Below are 18,581 nucleotides of genomic sequence, written 5' to 3' on the forward strand. Positions count from 1 at the left end.
CAGCGTTCTGCTCCAGGAGTGGCCTTGGGATTTTTGGAGGATGGTCATGGCCTTGGCCATGCTGTCCTTGGTACCTGGGCCTGGTAACTAAAAGATCATCTTCTGCTGTTCTTCCTCCCTTATGTTGTCAGAATGAATATATGAAAGATGACTTCCTGATTAAAATTGAAACCTGGCACAAACCTGACCTTGGAACACTGGAAAATGTAAGTAAAGCTGTCAAGACGCCACTGTACCACCAAAGCCCCACCTGGACTTACCCATTCGGACCTTGCCACTTGGCTCTACCTCTCCTGGGGTGCAAAAAGTGGCCCCCAAGGGACATGCCCAGCTTCCTGGTAGTCCTTGGACTGGTCCAGAGCACAACTTACACTGAATTGTAGTGATCGTAGGGAAAAACCCAAAATGACACTTTAGACAGATACCTACACGATGCTTGCCTTCTCAGTGAGTGGGGGAGGGGCTGGAGGGAGGGAGAGAATTTAGAACTCAAGAATTTTTAAATGAACATTAAAAATAAATAAGTGAAAAACAAAAGATTTTTTAAAACCCAGCTACCAAGTCAAAGGCTTCCTGCACAAAAGTTTCCTCTCTCTGCAGTGGGGAATGAGGTGAGACTGAATGATTGACAACCACTGCTATATGTCGGGGTGACCATTGACCCCCTGTTTATTTTGGTTGGTCTTGCAAGGAAAGCTTGCCTTGGAGGGAATTCCTCTCTTGGCCTCCTTGGCTTTGGGAGCCCTTCTTCCTAGGACTCCATTGTAGGGGGAGGCTGCTTTGTATATTGTGGAAATCTTGGACTGAATTGTGTCCTTCTTGCAGGTGCACAAACTGGAGCCAGATGTTTGGAAACATGTGGAAACCGTTTTCATAGATATTGCAGATCGGAGCCAGGTGCTTAGCAAGGTAGGAGTTGCTTTCAGGGTGAGAACTAGTGGTTGGCCAGTGTAACCTCTGAGAGGTTGGGGTGGTGTGGTATGAAACATGTTAGAAAGAGGAGAGCTGTGTGTCTTCCAACTAAGTTCTGGAAGTTCCCTCTTGGCTTGGGACGCTACTAGAGGGATGGTGGTCAAATGATCTCTCTCCCCACTCAGAAAGTCTTCACCCTGGGCCAATGATGCCTGCTCTGGATTTCCCCAGACCAGCTAACAATGCGTATTAAAAGTGTGCTCCATTTGGAATTCTGGATAAGGCCCCAGGAGCTCAGGAAGGGGACAATGGTGATTTCTAAGATGTGGAAGAGAAGACAAGGTGTTTGATTTTGGGACCAGAGCCCTAGACGTGAGCAGCAAGACTCCGACAGAGCAGAGGCTTTGTGGGAAAGACGGATTTCTCTCTTCCTCTGGCTCTGTTTGGATCAGGAGAGGAGGGGCTGTGGCCCTCTCCCCTCTGCTCTCAGGCAGCAGTGGGCATGCCCCGGCCTCATGCGTCATGCCCGGGGTGGCAGGGCCTTCTGTTCCAACAGTCATTGTGAGTTCTTCAGACAGGTCTGTTTGTGTGTCGATGAAAAGATCTGAATTCTCCTTTTGTTCTACCTTGCTTCCTCACGTCCCCTCTAAGAAGGGAGTAAGGACTTATAGGAGAGCCCAGTGTTTAAGTGCACAGTAGAGTCTCAGTTATTCCATATGAATAGGGGTGATTTAACAGATCCAGGATAGTAGAGAACACAAACCACCTATTTTGGTTTGGAATTGACTTTGGAAGATATTTTGGGTCCCCTTTCTTTTTCTGTAGGAGACTCACCCTCATAGGTAGATTTTTCTTAGATGATTTAAGTGAATTTGGGTTTCCTGCGTCTCAGTCAGGTGAAAGATGGCATAGTGAGCCAGAATTAAAAATTTACTGTGGCTAATTCACTCATAGATGCTGAGGAATCGACTGTTTGCAAACCAGTCGAGTGAGACTGGCTGTTAATGCACAAGCAATACATAGTCTGCACTTTGAACTCCTTCCATCCTGAGCCATTAAAAATGAGTTACAGAAAGCAATGCAGTGAGATCATGGCCAAAGATGTTTAACATATGGGCCCTTGGCATAGACAGTGGAAACATTGTCTCTTTTTGAGCTCTTGGTCATGGGTATATATAGGGAAAAGTCTAAAACAAACCACAGCAAATAAAATAACGCTGAGTCCTCTCTGAGGCAGCCCTCAATATTTACATAGCTCCTCGGTGACTCGCCATCTGCCCACTTCTGCTGGGGGCCAGCTAATGGACTTAGACACTCTTAACCTCTGTTCTTGGTTTGGGCGGTTACTGGGCAGCAGGCATGGGTGGCAGGCTCCTTCCTTTACTGGCATGGTTGTCAGTTAGATGATGCTGTGTGTACCCCCGTCCTCACTCACCACCTTTCTTTCACAGGATTACAAGCAAGAAGAAGATCCAGCAAAATTTAAATCAGTCAAGACGGGAAGGGGACCACTGGGTCCCAATTGGAAGGTGCAGTTCACACTCTTACCAGCAGGGGGCTGAGATCAGGGACTGGGATCAGGGACTGGGTGGGCTGAGGGGTGGACCAGGGAAAGAAGATGGATTTGGAGGAGCCGAGGCTGGGCTAAAGGGAGCCGATTGGCTGCCTCCTCACTCATGGGCCTGCCCTTGGGTGTTTTCTCTGTGCAGAAAGAATTGGCGAATCAGAAGGACTTGCCCTACATGTGCGCCTACAAACTGGTAACAGTCAAGTTCAAGTGGTGGGGCCTTCAGAACAAAGTTGAAAACTTTATACAGAAGGTGAGTGACTGGAGGGAGGGCTGAGCAGAGTGGCCAGTGGGGACGTGTGTGTGCATTGTGCATTGCCTGAGAAAAGCAGCTCAGGCCCGGCTTCCTTAGATCTGTCTCCCTGGATTCAGAAGCCAGCAGGGTCATCCTTCCCTCCCTGACGCTTGGAGCTCTGTGGGCCAGGAAGATGCCCCAGTGTCACGGAGAGGGGAAACTGAGGGACAGAAATGGGAAGGGAAATGACTTACTGTGATTCAGCTCAGACATTTGTTCCCTTTCTTTGAAACTCAAAGGCAGGAAGTTTTGTAGTCTGAATTCCTCAGGGGTCCTGAATCCTGGGCTGGAACAGTATAGTTGGGCACATGCCCTTAATACTGACGTCCTCTTTCCAGGAGGCTTGAGACCCACACCACATTTACTGTCCTCACCTCCAGCCCTGTGTGGCCCCCCCCGAGAGAAGGAAACACCTTGGCAGCATTCTCTTGTTTGTCCTGCATGCCCCTTCACATCCTGGTGAGGCTCACCAGGAAGCCTCTGCCCTTTGGTGCTTGGTCAGGCCTGGCCAGGGAGCCAGTATCCAGTAGATACATCCTCCCCTCCCCCACTGTCCTGATGTGCCTTTTCTCTGGCCTTGTGGATTTTGAGGCCACTAAGAAAGTGATGTAGAGGGCCCGAGGTGAGAGCCATCCTGACCTCTAGCTAATAATGAAAATAGGCAGATGTGGCCAGGCACCCCTGCTCTGTAAAAGGAGGTGTGGGCATCAGCTCTCCGGTGGTGGGAAGGAATAGGGCAGTTGGGTCCTTCACCTGCTGAATTGTCAACTTGTCCCCTCCAATTTTTTAGCAAGAGAAGCGTCTGTTTACAAACTTCCATCGGCAGCTATTCTGTTGGCTTGATAAGTGGGTTGAGCTGACTATGGATGACATTCGCAGGATGGAAGATGAGACCAAGAGACAGCTGGATGAGGTACGTGGGAGCTTAGGGGGGGCTCTGCAGCTCCAGGTTAATCCGGGGGCTAATCCACAGCAGCTGATAATCAGGTGCATCGGGCAGGATCCTGGCTGGATGGAGCAGTATGACCCAGGCTGGATGGCACTGATTCTGGGCAGGTGGGACAGTGGGGCAGAAGTAAACTGAGAGCTTTGTCCTGGAATTCTGGGAAGTTTGCTTGTTTCTTACCCATCAGCAAAACTGACTAGTTATGGAATATCTGCTCTGGGCACTAGGCCCAACTATATATGATACCTTCCTTCTAGGACCTCTGACAGACCCAGAAAATGCTGACCAAAGGACTAGAGGCCGAAGCAGGGCCAAGTCAGGGGTACGGGCAAGAGGTGCCAAAGAAGTCCACAGGAAGGGCAGGCACCTGGCCTGGAGCAGTTAGGAGGTGGGGCATGTGCTGGGGAATGAAGGATGCCAGGAACAAACCTGTCGAGGGCATCCCTCAGGCACCACAGACAGTACCCAACTGCTCCAGAAGCCCACTTTCCAAGGTGGCTTTCAGCTTTACTTAGTTTTCACTTGCTTCTCTTGAGAATTTTAGCTTCCAGCTTTGTTGAGCATTGAAATGAGACCCAGGGAGGTGGGATGGTTTATGTCCCCTAAAGTTCTTTTAAGCTTGGCTGGGAGGACTCCCTGTAGCAGTGAGCTCAGGGGTGGGGATGAGGACACAGTCATGGTGGGTATTCAGTTTCAGACCCTCCTGGGCACTTCACAGTCATGTAGCCATGTTGGGGAGGGAAAAGCCTTTTCTATTCCCAGCCATTTTACCCTCCCAGATGCCTCTCCTTTCCCTCCTGGGCCTCTGTGAGCTTCTCCCCGTGGAGATGGGGGCGGGGAAGGGTGACTCAGATGGGTGAATCGTGCACCAGTTAGTTCCTGTGAAGGGCCAGGCATCTTGGTTACTCATTTGGCTGACTCCTTGCCTGGCCCTGGGCCATAGGCCCCTGTTTTGTTTGCTCTAGGTCTACGAAAAGTTGTATGTCTATGACCATAGCTTTAGACCTCATGAGCTCCTAGCCAGGAAAGAAAAGCATACAAAAATGGGGATTTACTTTCTCATTCATCAGTCAGCCAGTGAGCATTTATCAAGCATTTGTGTGTGCCAAACACTATGGGTACAGATAAAAAGCAAAAACAGTCTCTGCCCTTGGGGAGCTTACGTTCTAACTGAGGGAAAGGCGCTGAGCTTTGTCAGCTGAGGTCACTGGTGACTGTGGAGAGAGCCTGTGTCTCTGATGCATCTGTGTGTGGGTGTGTGTGTGTGTGTGTGATGTATACAAAGTATATATGTAGCAGCTTGAGTAGGGAACCTTATAGCATCTAGGTAGAATGCCTCAGCCCATTTCAGGCATGGGGGATGTTACAGAGTGCAGGCACAAGGGATCCCAGAGATGTGGCATGTTATGTGTGAAGAGCAGCAAGCAAAGAGGAGTGGCCATATTGCAGAGTACACAGAGGGCCACAGGGTGTAAAGATTGGAGAAGGGGAAAGGAACTAGACTGTGCAGGGACTGAAATGCCAAAAGTAGGAGTTTCTGTTAATCCCCAAAGAAATAGGGGGCTTAGGGAGCTCATTGGGGAGGGTGAGACATGGTTAGACCTGGGCTTGAGGAAGGTCTTTCCAGTGACCTTGTGGAACCCACGTAGACTGGTGTGGGGAGAGACTGGAGGCAGGGAGACCCTTCAGAAGGCTAGAAGGCCATTGCAATCATCTGGGCAGGAGGTGGGGAGGCCCTGAACTAGAGGAGTGGCTACATATGTAGAGAGATGGGGATGTGTAGGAGAGCCATAGAAACAAGATGTCAACCTTGATTGGGCAGATGTGAGTGGGCAGATGAGAGTGGGGAACTGAGATTGCCAACCTGGAGAGTGGAGAGTGCCTTTGACAGAGGTGGGGAAGCCTGAAAGAAGGGTGGGTGTGGAGGGCAAAATGATGAATTGTTTTGGACAGGTCAAGTTGGAGACGCCCTTGGGACAGGCAGTTCACAGCTTGGTGATGGAGGCCTGGAGCTCAGAAAAAACACTAGGCTTGGCTCCATAGATTTGGGAGTCATTTGCAGAGAGAGCCTTGACTCTATGGGAGCTGGTGAGATCACCAGAGAGAGAGGATGGAGGGGAAGGGAGAAGAGAGCAGAGCCCTGGGGGGAACAGCCATATTTGGAAGGTTGAACCAAGAGAGAGCAGTATCCAGGAGGAGAAAAGGTAGCCACCTGAGCCAAGTGCTGCAGAGAGGTCCAGAAGGGGAAGATTGAGAAAAGCCCACTAGACTCTTGACTGAAAGATCCTTTCAAAGAGCCATTCGGGTTAAGTGGAAGGGGCGCATGCTGTGTGTAGATGGCTTTTTCTGACTGTTTAGCTGAGAAGGGGAGGAAGAGATACTGGAGGATAGTGTCCAGAAGAAGATCTATGAGGATGTTTTAGAAAATGGCGGGGGGGGACTTGGGTGTGGTCGTAGGCAGCAAGGAAGGAAGCAGGAGTAGAAATCAAAGATTAGAGAAGGGAGGATGATAGGGGGGCAGTCTGCTGGAGAAGATGAGAAGGGGGAATGAAGAGGAGTGGGCATTGGCCAGGAGAAGAATGAGCTGTCGTGGGGAGTGATGTCTGGTGGACATGAGAGAAGAATCACTAAAAATGGTCTTAATCTTTTTTGGTCCTATGATAGATGAAGTTCTCAATTGAAGATGTGAACAGAGAACAACAGCCCATGAGGGAGGCTTGAGAAGAGAGATTTGGAACAGCCATTGTCGTGGGTGGGATAGATGTTTGGTTAGGGAGGAAGAGAAGAATGAACCTGCTGCCATTGAGACTAGGTAACAGCTTTGTAGTGCATCTGGTCAGCAGTTCTGTGACTTTTTCCAACTCCATTCAACAGGATGAAAGTAGGAGCAAGAGTCACATTTTGGGAGTAATCCCAGGTTGGATTTCAACAGGGAATAATTGTTGATAGAACAATGAAGCAAGTTGAGCTGGCTCATCATGGTGTCAGGGTTGGGAAGGGAAGGGAAGTGAGTGTGGATGGGCTAGAAGAGGATTGAAAGGGACCGGGATCAGAGGACATGAGGTCAAAGGATAGTGTTGGAAGCAATAAGGCATGGAATGTTATGAAATAATGAAAAGTCATGACTAGTTAAAGGATTGCAGAGGTTTTTTACATGAACATTGAACACTCATGGGTGGTTATGATGAGACAAAGGCTGTGGCCATCTCTATGTGAAACTGACATGGGAATTGAGTAGATTGAGGAACTAGGAAGTTGGGGGGTGTTTGAAGGAACATGAGGATGTAGATTGAAATCCCCTGGCATGACAGCGGGAGTGTAGACAAGAGAAGGAGACTGAGCTAGACACTGAACTGAGAAAGGATGGGGGATGCCCTGGTTGTCAGTAGAATATGACTACCAGGAGTGAGGGGGGTGGAAATTTTTGAGAGAGTAAACCTCAGAGGAGAGATTACTGAGTGTGGCAGAGGAGTGTGAGGAGCACTGCCTCCCCTGTTGGAATCAGGGAGTCCTCAGGGCGTAGACCAGAAAGTGCAGCCAGTCCTAGAGGACAATCCGGGAAGCAGGGGCATCCTGGCAAGCCAGGGGTCAGGGAGTGCCAGAAGATGGAGGAGCAAGAGGAAGAGGAAGTCTGAAATGAAAGGAAGTAGGTTAGGTATGGCGCAGGGACTTCAGAGGGCTGGAAGATCTGGAGTAGAGCAGTGGGATGGGGGAGCTTGGGAGAGGAATGGGCATTTATTAAGTGCTTGCTTTTTGTGCTAGGCACAAAGTGCTAAGTGCTTTCCAATTTATTACCTTATTTCATCCTCACAATAACCTGGGAGCTTGGTGTTGTCATTATCTCCATGTTATAGATGAGGAAACTGAGGCAGACAATTTAAATGACTTGCCTAAGATCACACAGCTAGTTAGCTGAATTTGAACTCAAGTCTTCCTGACTCCACTGTACCCCAGGCTGCCTCCAGTGAGGATGTGGAAGTGGACAGCTGGAGTTGGGGGTTCTTTGGCAGTCTAGGGGCTCATTATCACTGGGTTGACCGTGAGAGGGGATGGGAGTATGCAGACTGTTTGGGAACACCTTGAGGCCAAGGATTGGCAAATGGAGGGAGGTCTTCTGGCCAAGGCTGGTCAGGAGATTGTTGGAGGTCTTCCCGGGTGTTGCCTTGTGGTGGCTGCAGCCCATGTCTGGGGACCAGATGGAATTCCTGACAGTAACCCCACCAAGGCCAACCCCAGACCCCAGATCACAAGGCACCATCTGGCAGCAGCTTCCTGTGCCTGCTGAAGTGTTTGCCTGGTGACCTGCAGGAAGCTTATGGCTCCTGGAGCTGCCAGGACTCTCCAGAGCTTATCACTGATCCTGCCACCTTCAAGCAGAAGCCATCAAAGCCATCCCAAACAGACGAGAATTCACCCTTTTTACTGACTGCCAGAGAATCCAGTTTGCCCAGTTTCCTCTGCTTTCGTTCTGTGAAAAAGCTCCTCCCTTAACTCCTCCAGCTGTATCTTCTGCCTGTTTCTGTGTGTTCGCTCTGTAGTTCTGTCCACTGTGGCATGGCTGCATATCCTCTGTAGTGGAGGACTTGGCATTCCGAGGTTGGAATATTCCTGCCCTTCTAAGCCTCAGCCACTGTCACAGGGCATGTCTCATATAGAAGAGAGATGAGATTTGCTTTGCTTCACCCTAAGAGGGCAGGATCAAGATCAAGGGAAAGAAGACAGAATTGAGCAGATTAGAAAACTGGGGCCTAAATAGGGCAAGTGACTTGCTTGAACCATACCACAAGTCAGTGGCTAGAAACTCAAGCAAAGGCCTAGTGTGGCACTCAAACTACTTCCAGAGGTGAGCCCTGATGCTGTGCCAACCAACCTTTAAGACTCCCAGCCCAAAGGTGGAAAGACTGGGACCACTGGCAAAGGCCTGGTGTGCTGCTTGGACCTTCAGCACTAGGCCTGACACACAACCCAGTCCACACTCTCCACATGTGGTATAGCTTTGGTTTGGACCTCATGCTCCACCCTCTTGGGCTGTAACTACTGTGCCATGTATCATTTCAGTCCACTCCCTGGTGTCCCAGACCTTCCAGGCCTCTCTGGTGTTTGGGGAAGATGCATGAATGCTACCCTCTCTCTTCATGAGGCCTTAGAAATTAGAGGCCAACCCACCAGTACTCATAGCCTAGGGTTTACATCTTCTACATCCCAGATCACAGCAATTCAGCATCAATGTCCCTCGCTGCCAAAGCTACCTTTCCATGCTGCCATTCACGCTACATACTCTCATCTCCGCATAACTGAACGTTCCCATTCCCAAGTCCCTTTCCATTATGGCATTTGGAGCCCCCTCTTCAGTTACTGACAAACTACCTTTCATCTTGGATCCCTTAGCAGTCTTTCCACATCATTGTCCTCATAGAAACTTCATTCTCCCCAGAAGAGATTGCATCCCTGGCCACTCTGGAGGTTGTTGCTTCTCTTGTGACCCCCACACATTTGACCAGGAGAAGGAGGAGTAAGGATGCTTCTTGATTCTTGCTGCCCCTTGTAAACACCTTCTCTGCCACCATCACTCAGAACCCTTTCTCAGTCTCCAGCTCCATTGATGAGTCTAGACCATTGTGGTTGGGATCTGCCTAATCACCCATAACTGGAGTGGCCTGCTCCCACTTTTGTCTCTTTCCAGTCTTCACCCAGGTCATGGGTTCTTACCTTTTCTTTCTATGCATTTCATTCTGCCTTTATCATCAGACCTCTGTAGCTGATACTTATTTTGCTTATTGCCTCCCCAAATCTATCCTCTCTCTATCCTGTTGCTTATAAAGTGTTTTAGCACTAAACTCTGTGAGTGTTGTACCGCCTTTTACCTGGTTCATATAAGACTGAGGTTCTGAAATGTTCACTGCCCTCCTTGGTATGTTCTTTTGATTTCACCCGAATTCTGAGAGGTAGTAAGCACCACTTTCTTTCTCCTTTCTTCCCTGATACATTCTTTCCCCCCTCCTTTCTTTACTCTCATAAAACCAAGAAGATTGCATTGACTTCCCTCTCTGTTCCCACCTTCTCCAGGCCGTTGCCAGCTCTTGTCTCTTCTATTTTTACAGCCTTTCTCACATCTGTCTCCTTTTCTGTCCTAGTTCAGATACAGGCTCCCTCCTCCTTCAGACACTCATTACCTCTTGGCCGGACTACTATAATAGCCACTTAATTAGTCTGCTGGCTTTGTCTTTTTCTTCCCAAATCCATCCTCCATGCGGCTACCAAAATAGTCCTTCTACTTCACAAGTCTCATGATGTCATTTCTCTACTTAGAAATCGTTACTGGCTCCCCATGGCCTGTAGGACAAGATACAAATGAATAACAGTAACAACAGCACCGCTTTACCTGGCCATCATAAAGGCTGCTGTCAACTGCATCCCCACCCAATTGTCTCATGTCACCAAAAGCAGCTTGCCTCCAGAGGGGGCCAGTAAAACAATGAAGACCCCAGCATGGGCCTTGGACACATCCACAGAAAACTCAGCCAGAACCATGTCTGCAAAGAAGTTTTGGACAAAGGTTTGAATTGTGCAAGTTCCCTTGTGGAAACAGGATTATGAGGGAGATTGTCACTGCCAATAGAAATCACAGAAGGGCCATCTGTGAGGAGCCCAGAGTTAGATTGTGCAAAGAAATGGAAGGAACTATGACAGATGACTTCAGGCTGTAAACATTGAGCACCTACTGAATACCTAGCAACTAGAGTCCTTTATTGGAAGCTTGCTATCCTTAACGAATTATCAGGTCATTCTCCATACTATAAACACAGACCTCAAAACATCCTTGAGAACCCAACCTTTAAGCTGAAGCCAAATAAGACTTGCCACTGGTCATCCAGAAGCCACACTGATCCATTCCCAGAGTGACCACACAGGGAGGGATCTCCATACTACATCCAACACCTGGCCAGAGGAGGGGGGACCCTCCCCATTTTCCTCTTGAAACCAGCGTCATCCCAAGGTCGTTTTTTGCTACAGAAAGCATCTGTTTTCTCTGCTGCGCAAGAGTTCAGAGAACATTAAATGGAAACAATAGGAGAGTGACTCTCTCCAGTGCTATTTCTGTCTGTACCCCACTGAAAAAGAGGAGAAAAATGAGGTCATAACAGCCACAAGGCTTTCTGCACACGAAGCAACCCTGGACACAGCTGCTGAGTGGATTATTGTCTTCATTTTACAGCTGAAGAAACTGAGGCCAAGTGATTTGCCCACAGTCACTCAGCTAGCAAGTATCCAGGGTAGGATCTGAACTCAGGTCTTCCTGCCACCAAGTCAAGCACTTGGCTGTATTGCCTTTTTTTTTTATTGCTTCTATAATCTAGCTCCTGATGAATTTTCTCACATTATTTCTTAGTGGATGGAGCTTTGGTCATTATTTCTTTGGGCTGAGTTCAGAAAATGGAGCAAATTCAGGATACATTAAAGAAATGACCAGTCAGCAAAGAGATGCCTATTTCCCCCATTCATGGATATCTCTAGGATGTATCTCCTGTAAAGGTCAAAAGACCTGTACTTCCAGATCCTCATCCAGCTTCTCTTCAGTCTTATCTTTTCCATTGTCATTAATCTAAATTTCATGTCTTTTGTCTGCTTCTCCAGTCCTCCTCTGCTAGTGAATGTTTACATAGTGCTATAAGGACTGTAAATCCCTCTGCATGCATTATCTTCCTCGAGCTCCACAGGTAACCCTCTGAGTGGGTGTTATTATCAACCCTGTTTTATAGATGAGCAAATCAAGGTGAAGTGACTTGTCCAGGGTCACACCTGTTTGTATCTGAGGCTGAATTCTATCTCAACACCTACCATATCACCTAATAATCTTTTTTTCTTCTTCCAATCCCTCTCCATGAAGGTTCTGGCTGGTTCTAGCCTGTAGAGCTCAGCACTGAACTCAGCCCTTTAGTAATAGAGTCCTGGGTGTGCAGTTCAGGTTGGGGATGAGTGCCAGGACTCACTTATCCTGTTTGGTGAACTTGGGCTGGGCCTGTCCCTGAGCCTCTCTCTTATTAGGAGATAAGATTTGCCTCTTCTGTAACCCAGGAGCTTCTTGATGCCTTTAGCTGCCCTGGCTTTCTTTTTATTGTTGAGTACATCACCTGTTGTAGACTTTAGGTTATAAAATCCTGTCCAGTTCTGGGCATCATGCATATAGAAAGGGGCATTTCCTCTGTATAATGAAGTTCTAGGCAAAGCCCTCCTGACTTTCCAGGCTGGAATGAAGGGGGTTGTAAAACCGTTTTATTATTTTAATTCCTTTCCTTTCTGATCAGCAGGGCCCCAGGATGACTTCTAATCCTGGCTTCTGAATATTAGCCTACCTGGGCCCTAGGAACAATTTCAGGCAAACTTTCAGCACATACTGTGGAAGACCCAGAGCCTAGCAGTTTATAGGGATGGGCACACATGCAGGGTGACACTGGTTCCTTTTCTTTGGTTCCTGTGACTCCTCATGACCCGAACCAGACTTTGCAGTCAGTGGTATTTGGCTAGCAATAGCTCAGAATCTTGAATTTTGCTGAACTGGAGCCTCTGGCCAATATCTCTCTAATGTCTCCTCCATTTCGTGTTCCTTACAGTCTGGTTTGAAATTCACTTCTTTCAGAAAGTCTTCTCTAACTGAGTTCACTCAATGCTGACTTTGACTGTTTCCCTTTTTGGTATTATGTTTATTGTGTGTTCAATCTTCCCAACTACAAAATAATAGTAGCTTTTCCGTCTTCTGTTAATTATCTTGTGTGTATGATACCTAGTGGATGCTAAACAAATATATATAACTGACTTGCCATTGAAATGAATTCCCCACATTTGGGACATCTTGGAATTAGCCTTTGTGGGTTCTTTGACCTTCAATCAAAGCTTAATACATGGTCATTCAAGGTCTTGTTTTAAGTTATTTATGAAAATCCAGTTACAGTTTTGCTGATGCTTCAATTGAGGTACAACTTCTTAATTGTGAACACAAAAAAAGGCTTATCCTGCTTTCAAAGCTATCAGAAGGGTCTCTCTGTAATTCAGAAAGTTGTGGGGAGTGGGGGGAGATGGGTAATTACTTTTTTTACTCATTCATATCATGGTCTGTTTCCTGGTTCCTGTGTGACATACTAAATTTGTTTGATCTTTTAAAGTGAGCTTTAAAAAAAAGCCCCTTCTCTCAGCATCCTGCTTTCACTGAAGAACCATTTATAAAGACCTACTATGTGAAAAGCCCTGAGAACAAGATGGAAATATGTAAAACAAGCTCCTTGCCCTCATGAAGTTTATACTCTGGTGTTTGGAGAAGCAATGCAAAACATATATAAATATAGAAGAACTCATGAGGGATCTCTAGAAATGCAGGGAATGTTTAAAATAACAGTGACAACTTCTCCGTTCTACGACACTTGGAGGTTTACAAAGCCCCTTCCTGACAGCTCTGTGAAGTAAATATGACAAGTCTTGTGACTGCCATCTTATAAATCAGGAGACTGAAGCCCTGAATAGTGGAGCAGGGTGGTGCTTGCCAGAATCCTCAGTCTAACACACAATGGCTGAAGAAAATGAAAGAACTGGGGGAGAGAATTGTGCTTTCAGAGACCTAAATTAGGAAATCTTAAAGCGGAGCTTAACTTGGGACCCATAAACTTGTTTTTAAAAATACTTTGGTAACTGTATTTCAGTCTAACTGTGTCCCAGTATAATTTGTAATCCTTTGTTGTTGTTTTTTTGTCCATTTAAAAACATGATTCTGAGAGGGGATCCACAGGCTTCACCAGACTGCCTGCCCAAGGGGGCCAGGACACACAGAAAAGTCCAGAATCCTTGTCTGAGGGAAGGGTCAAAGGCACATGTGTGCTACTATTAGATGGCTCAGTAATGTGGGTGTGACTGAATTGGAGGGTCTAAGCAGAACTCAGTAGAGCTCTAGGACCCTCATAAGAACACACAAAACATGGCTTAGGGATGAGAATTGGTAAACAGCCCAACAGGAGAGATGTGAGTCTCTGGGGCAGAAGGACTCTGATGGATGTTCTTGGTAAATGCACCATCCCATTGCCAATTTCTTGGCTTGTCTACAAAACCATTCAGCCATGACTGAGCCTTTATTGAGGAGCCTGGGGTGGAGGTGGAGGACTTGGTATTTGTGGTGAGTTTCTACCAAATTTTTTTTGGTCTCTCTTCCAGATGAGAGAAAAAGACCCTGTGAAAGGAATGACAGCCGATGACTAATGCCATCCCTTCCCCTCAGCACTGTAAGTACCAGGGCTTTTCATTCTGCATGTCATGGAAGCTAAGGTTCAAACCTGAGGTTTTCAAGGCCTGGCAACTCTTTGGGGAGTCAGACAAACTCCCCTCCTATAGCAGCAATGATGTAGTTGCCAAACAGGGCAGATTTCATTGAAAATGTTTATGAATTTGGGAACTTGTTTTTTCTCTGAGAATCACACAGAAATAGTCAAATACTGGATAGTTGGTGTGTGATAGAGAATGGACCAAAAAAGAAACCTTACTTCCAGCCTGCCTCTCTGTTAAGAAGACATTACCACTTTCCCCCTCCTTCCCCAGAGCCCTCCAGCCTCTGTGGGGGTCCCCCCTTTGGGGTCATCAGCCTATGCTCAGGTTGTTGTCATGAATGCCCCTTATTGACTTCCCTGATCAAGGTAAGAGCCATATTGTTCAGTCAACAAAAGGGATCATGTGTCCAGGCCATTTCCAGCATCCAAACAGTGGCACTCCCATCCTTTGTCTTGAAAATTATCTTCAGGAGTGCTGTATTTCCTGGTGATGGCCTTGACACCTGTCATTTCACTCCTGTTTCCGAACCTTGGATTCAGCCTAAGTAGATCCTTCCATCAGTCCAGACCTTTTAGCCATTTGAAAGTAGTCATTAGGGTTGGCATCCTGAAATAATGGTTAAAGAAATGGCCTGAGGGGCAAGGAGGACCTGGGAAATCCCTCCTCTTAACCCATTCTGGTTGGATGACCCTGGGCACATCACTTAACCTCTCAGTGGCCCAGGCAGCTTCAGAAGACTGCAAGTTCAAGGGAAGGTACTGGTCTGAATTAAAAGAAATTCCCCATAGAAAGCCCCCTACACTTATAAAATTAGAAGTCTGGTAAAAAAAAAATAAAATGAAAAAAAAAAATTGACTTGAACTCCATAGAGCCATGAAAAGCTTTCTCAATAGTTCCTGCCCTTGTTCTGTTCTGTGACTCTTCCCCCTCTGGCTTTCTTCTACATGGGTCCCCTAGAAGGGGCTTCTCTGGGGGTATAAAAACTGGGATCTTAAGTGCAAGGTCTGGGGTTATGGTGGTGGCCCCTTCGAGGGCTGAGGCTTCGAGTTAGCCGGCTAACCCTCCTCCACAAGCTGCTTTGTGGTGTACTTCTGCTTCCCCTCATTGCTTCCATAATAATTGTGGTTTTTTTTCTAGTTTTGCAAGACAGTGGTCAGCAGGAAGGTCCAGCAGCTCCACCCTCCTGAGTGACAGGCCATCTTCGGACCCAGCCTTTCTGTGCCCATTCGACAGGCGATTTCCAGTCCCTCGTAGCTAACTCTAGATGCCCTTTAATATTGTGAACAAATAGACCGTCTGGTATTATTAAGCACATGTGTGCGGGAGCTGGTGCCTCTGAGACGTGTGGCGTGTAGGTCGCTGGATGGACAGCTCCTCCCTCCTCTATCCATTGTGTTCTGACCCATTTCCATGTGGCCCCCATTTCCAAGTGACATTTTTAGCTGAAATAGCTGTCTTTTGTGATGTGATTTAAATGATTTAAGTTTGTCTGTTTTAAACCTGGGATAAACTGAGGCCTCTCATGTCCTGGCCAGACCCTCATGATTTGGAGTGCTAACCTGGGGAGAAAGAAGCTGTCGGGTGGATTGATGGACTTTTCTCCTCCCTCTCCCCACCCCCCACCCCCACCCCACCTTTGGCCCCTGGAATGGCAGTGCAGCTTCAAGACTCTTAACATTTGCTTCTGGCATCTCAATATTCTGGTGCTTTGTACCAAGGGTAGCCAAGGCTTAGCCAATCAGAGTTGAGGAATAAAAACAAGCCCATCCCGAGGCACCAGCACTTGGAATCCCTATCTTTGGAGACACCTAATAGCTTCTTAAACCATCCTGTAACTCATTTTGCATCCGTTTGCAGAGCCCATAATGTCACTGTCAAGTCTTTATAGCTAGAGGGGCTCTGTCCTATTTGGCCCTTGTAACATCACCTATGCTAAGTGACCCCTTGGGGTGCTGTCTCTGTGCCCTGCCTCTCAGTCAGGCCGGTGCTTCTCTTGAGCAATAATCCCATGTTCTCTTGGAGCCCTCTTCCCTGGCTTTGAGACTGGCTAGGATATGAGGTCCCAGTCTTTTCATGCTGCATGCAGGAAGCCCCCTTTGCCCAAAGGTAAAGTCCTCTCCTCCTCTAGTGTTGCTGGAGAGGGATTAGGAAAAGGCCAGGTCTGCAAGGCCAGTCCTTGATTTACCCATGGTGAGCTTGGCTCTAGACAATCCCAGAGGGTCAGAGGGATGCTTCCATCCAACACTCCGCCTGGGTGGGCCTGGGGAGGAGCTGTAGCCTCTTAGCCAAGCTGGCCTTGCAGGCAGGGCCCTGACTCTCGAACTAGCCAGCTGATGGAGGCCCCTCCTCCTTCTCCTCCTCAGCAGAACCCGAGAGGACTCTTATCCCAGCCAAGGGTGAGTACCCGAAGTGGCTGAATGTCATCATTTCTCCAAAGCTGCTCGAATCATCAGTGTTCTAGGCCCTTGCTGCCCCATGCTCGCACTGCCTGAGAGAGGCAAGGTCCCCGGCAGGGAGGAGGTCGTTTGTCTGCGGGTCTCTGGTAGTTTGCTTTGCCTTACTCATTTCTAAGTGCAATAAAAGGAGTGTAGGACTTCACCTGCGACTCTGGCGGACCCTTCTCTGGGACCCTTCTGGGGGAATGGGGTAGGCGGACCCAGAGCCAAATGACTTGAAGCATGGACCCTGGGTTTCCAAAAGAGAGTTACTTGTGGCCATGATCAGACCTCCTTTGGCTCTAGCAAATGTCCCATTGCAGACACTTGGCCTCTTGGTAATCACCCAATTCCAGCAGCCTCCTCATTATGGGTCCCCTGGATAGACAACTAGGGCCTTGCAATTGGTCCTTTGTGTGCTGACTACATGGGGAAAATGTCAGTGTTGCCCTTATCATTCTCTTGCTATTAGCCATATTTGTGCTTAAACAACAGTTTTCTTCTCCTGCCTTCCTCTGGAAGGTGGATTCTAGACATCTGTCTTCTCTGGGAAAAGACTAACATTCAAAGCTAATGAATGTTTACACAGTTGTAGTCAGGAAAGGCACAAAAGAGGAAGTCCTTCAAATACCAGTTTCGCCAGCTTCTAAATAAGATCAATGCACAAAACTCGAGATCCTCCTGAGATTTTTGTTTTCCTCCTACCTCCTCCTTGTCTGCACCCCCTCCCCTTCCCATTTCAACCCAGAGTGAAAGCATCCTGAAGACCTGAGCTGGAGAATCCCTCAGGAATCTGCCCTGATCTCGTCGTTCTGAGCTAAGGGAGGCCAGGGCTCACCCTCCAGATGTTGGTGCTGCTGACTGGTGTTGGCTTCTCTAAGACACTCCCACCCCCCACCTCTCTCTGCTCAGCCTCCCGATCCCCCAGCCCTGCACCCAACCCTCCTAGCTAGCTCTTAGAGGGGCCCACCATCATCATAGGAGGCTTGGAGCCGATAGTGTTATACTTGAGAGAGGATGCACTCTTTGGCCCCAGATGTGCTGCTGCTATTAGGTTTCCAGCATTGCAGTCCTACAAGACCATCCTTGGTAGGAAAGCTCCAGGACTGGGTGCTGGGCTCTGGAATTTCATTGGAAGGGAGGTGTCCGGTGATCACTGGCACCCATGCACCTTCCTGGGTTCTTAACTGTCCCTGCTGGGACCCCCTGACATGTTTTGGTTGGTTCCTAGTGTTCTTCCTTTTACAAAAAAAAACTTTGTAGAATTAACTAGATTTCCTTGTTTCTTTAATGTGAGTCTGTGCCTTTTTTGTCTCCTAATCTTCCAATACAGGTATATTGGGGAAAAAAAAGTCTAATAAAATCATAGACACAGCTCTCTGGAGTCCAGATTGTTGGTGTCCTCACATGAAGGTTCCTGTAAATGGTTTGCAAATGAAATACATTCAGAATCATGCAGCTATTATAACTCCTAACATGCAGAGGTTCCTGATAAAATGTGTAGTATACATTGATTTTTTCCCCCCAAACATGATCCAATTTTTCCATTGATTTACAGTATAAATTCCAATGTTTATTTTCGATTCTGACCCTACTTCAAGTAGTAAGTGGTTTCTATGATTTTTTAAGGTCGGAGTGTCTACTGCTGCCCCTTGGCAAGGTAGTCGATGATGTAAAAACACTCCATTTGCAGTCGAAATGATTCATTTTTAAGGAACCCTTCATAGAACAGCCCTTGACTTATTTGGTTAATTGTCATTTTTACAATATTTTGGGACAGGTAGGGTACAAAGGTAAAGCAAAGGCTAGGAATTATGTCAGTTTATTTACTGCTTGGTTTCTGTGATGTCCAGGTATCTAATTTGCAGGGCGGGAGAGGTGAGGGCTCCCAGTGGACAGGAAGAGCTGGGTAGCTGGGGTTGACTTTGGGGGAACGTGCGTCCTGACCGGGGGGCTGAGCGGGAATGCACTAGCGCCAGCCGACACCGCCTGAGTCTACCTGGCAGTACCGCCCCCAGGCTCCTAGGGGCGCCCCAGGCCGATGCTAGACAGCCGGAAGGTGCCTACCTTGGCTCCTCCCACGCTTGAACGTGCGGCTCGCAAAGCATGCTGGGAATT

The 18,581-nt window shown here is 47.8% G+C and overlaps 1 protein-coding gene across 1 annotated transcript in view; it reads left to right on the forward strand.

The window, feature by feature from the left end:
* Window positions 1-17,838, forward strand: part of PITPNA (phosphatidylinositol transfer protein alpha) — a 37,573-nt gene extending 19,735 nt beyond the window's left edge. The window contains exons 6-12 of the mRNA XM_069089680.1: window positions 132-206; window positions 826-909; window positions 2,364-2,441; window positions 2,622-2,732; window positions 3,565-3,687; window positions 13,918-13,985; window positions 15,166-17,838. Coding sequence (XP_068945781.1) covers window positions 132-206; window positions 826-909; window positions 2,364-2,441; window positions 2,622-2,732; window positions 3,565-3,687; window positions 13,918-13,962 — 516 coding nt within the window. The 3' untranslated portion in view covers window positions 13,963-13,985; window positions 15,166-17,838. The remainder of the gene's footprint in view (window positions 1-131; window positions 207-825; window positions 910-2,363; window positions 2,442-2,621; window positions 2,733-3,564; window positions 3,688-13,917; window positions 13,986-15,165) is intronic.
* Window positions 17,839-18,581: the final 743 nt, after the last annotated feature.

Source organism: Petaurus breviceps, unplaced genomic scaffold, assembly GCF_028583685.1.
Source record: "Petaurus breviceps papuanus isolate PSGF00001 unplaced genomic scaffold, PetGlider_PUasm1.0 186, whole genome shotgun sequence".
Lineage (NCBI taxonomy): Eukaryota > Metazoa > Chordata > Mammalia > Diprotodontia > Petauridae > Petaurus > Petaurus breviceps.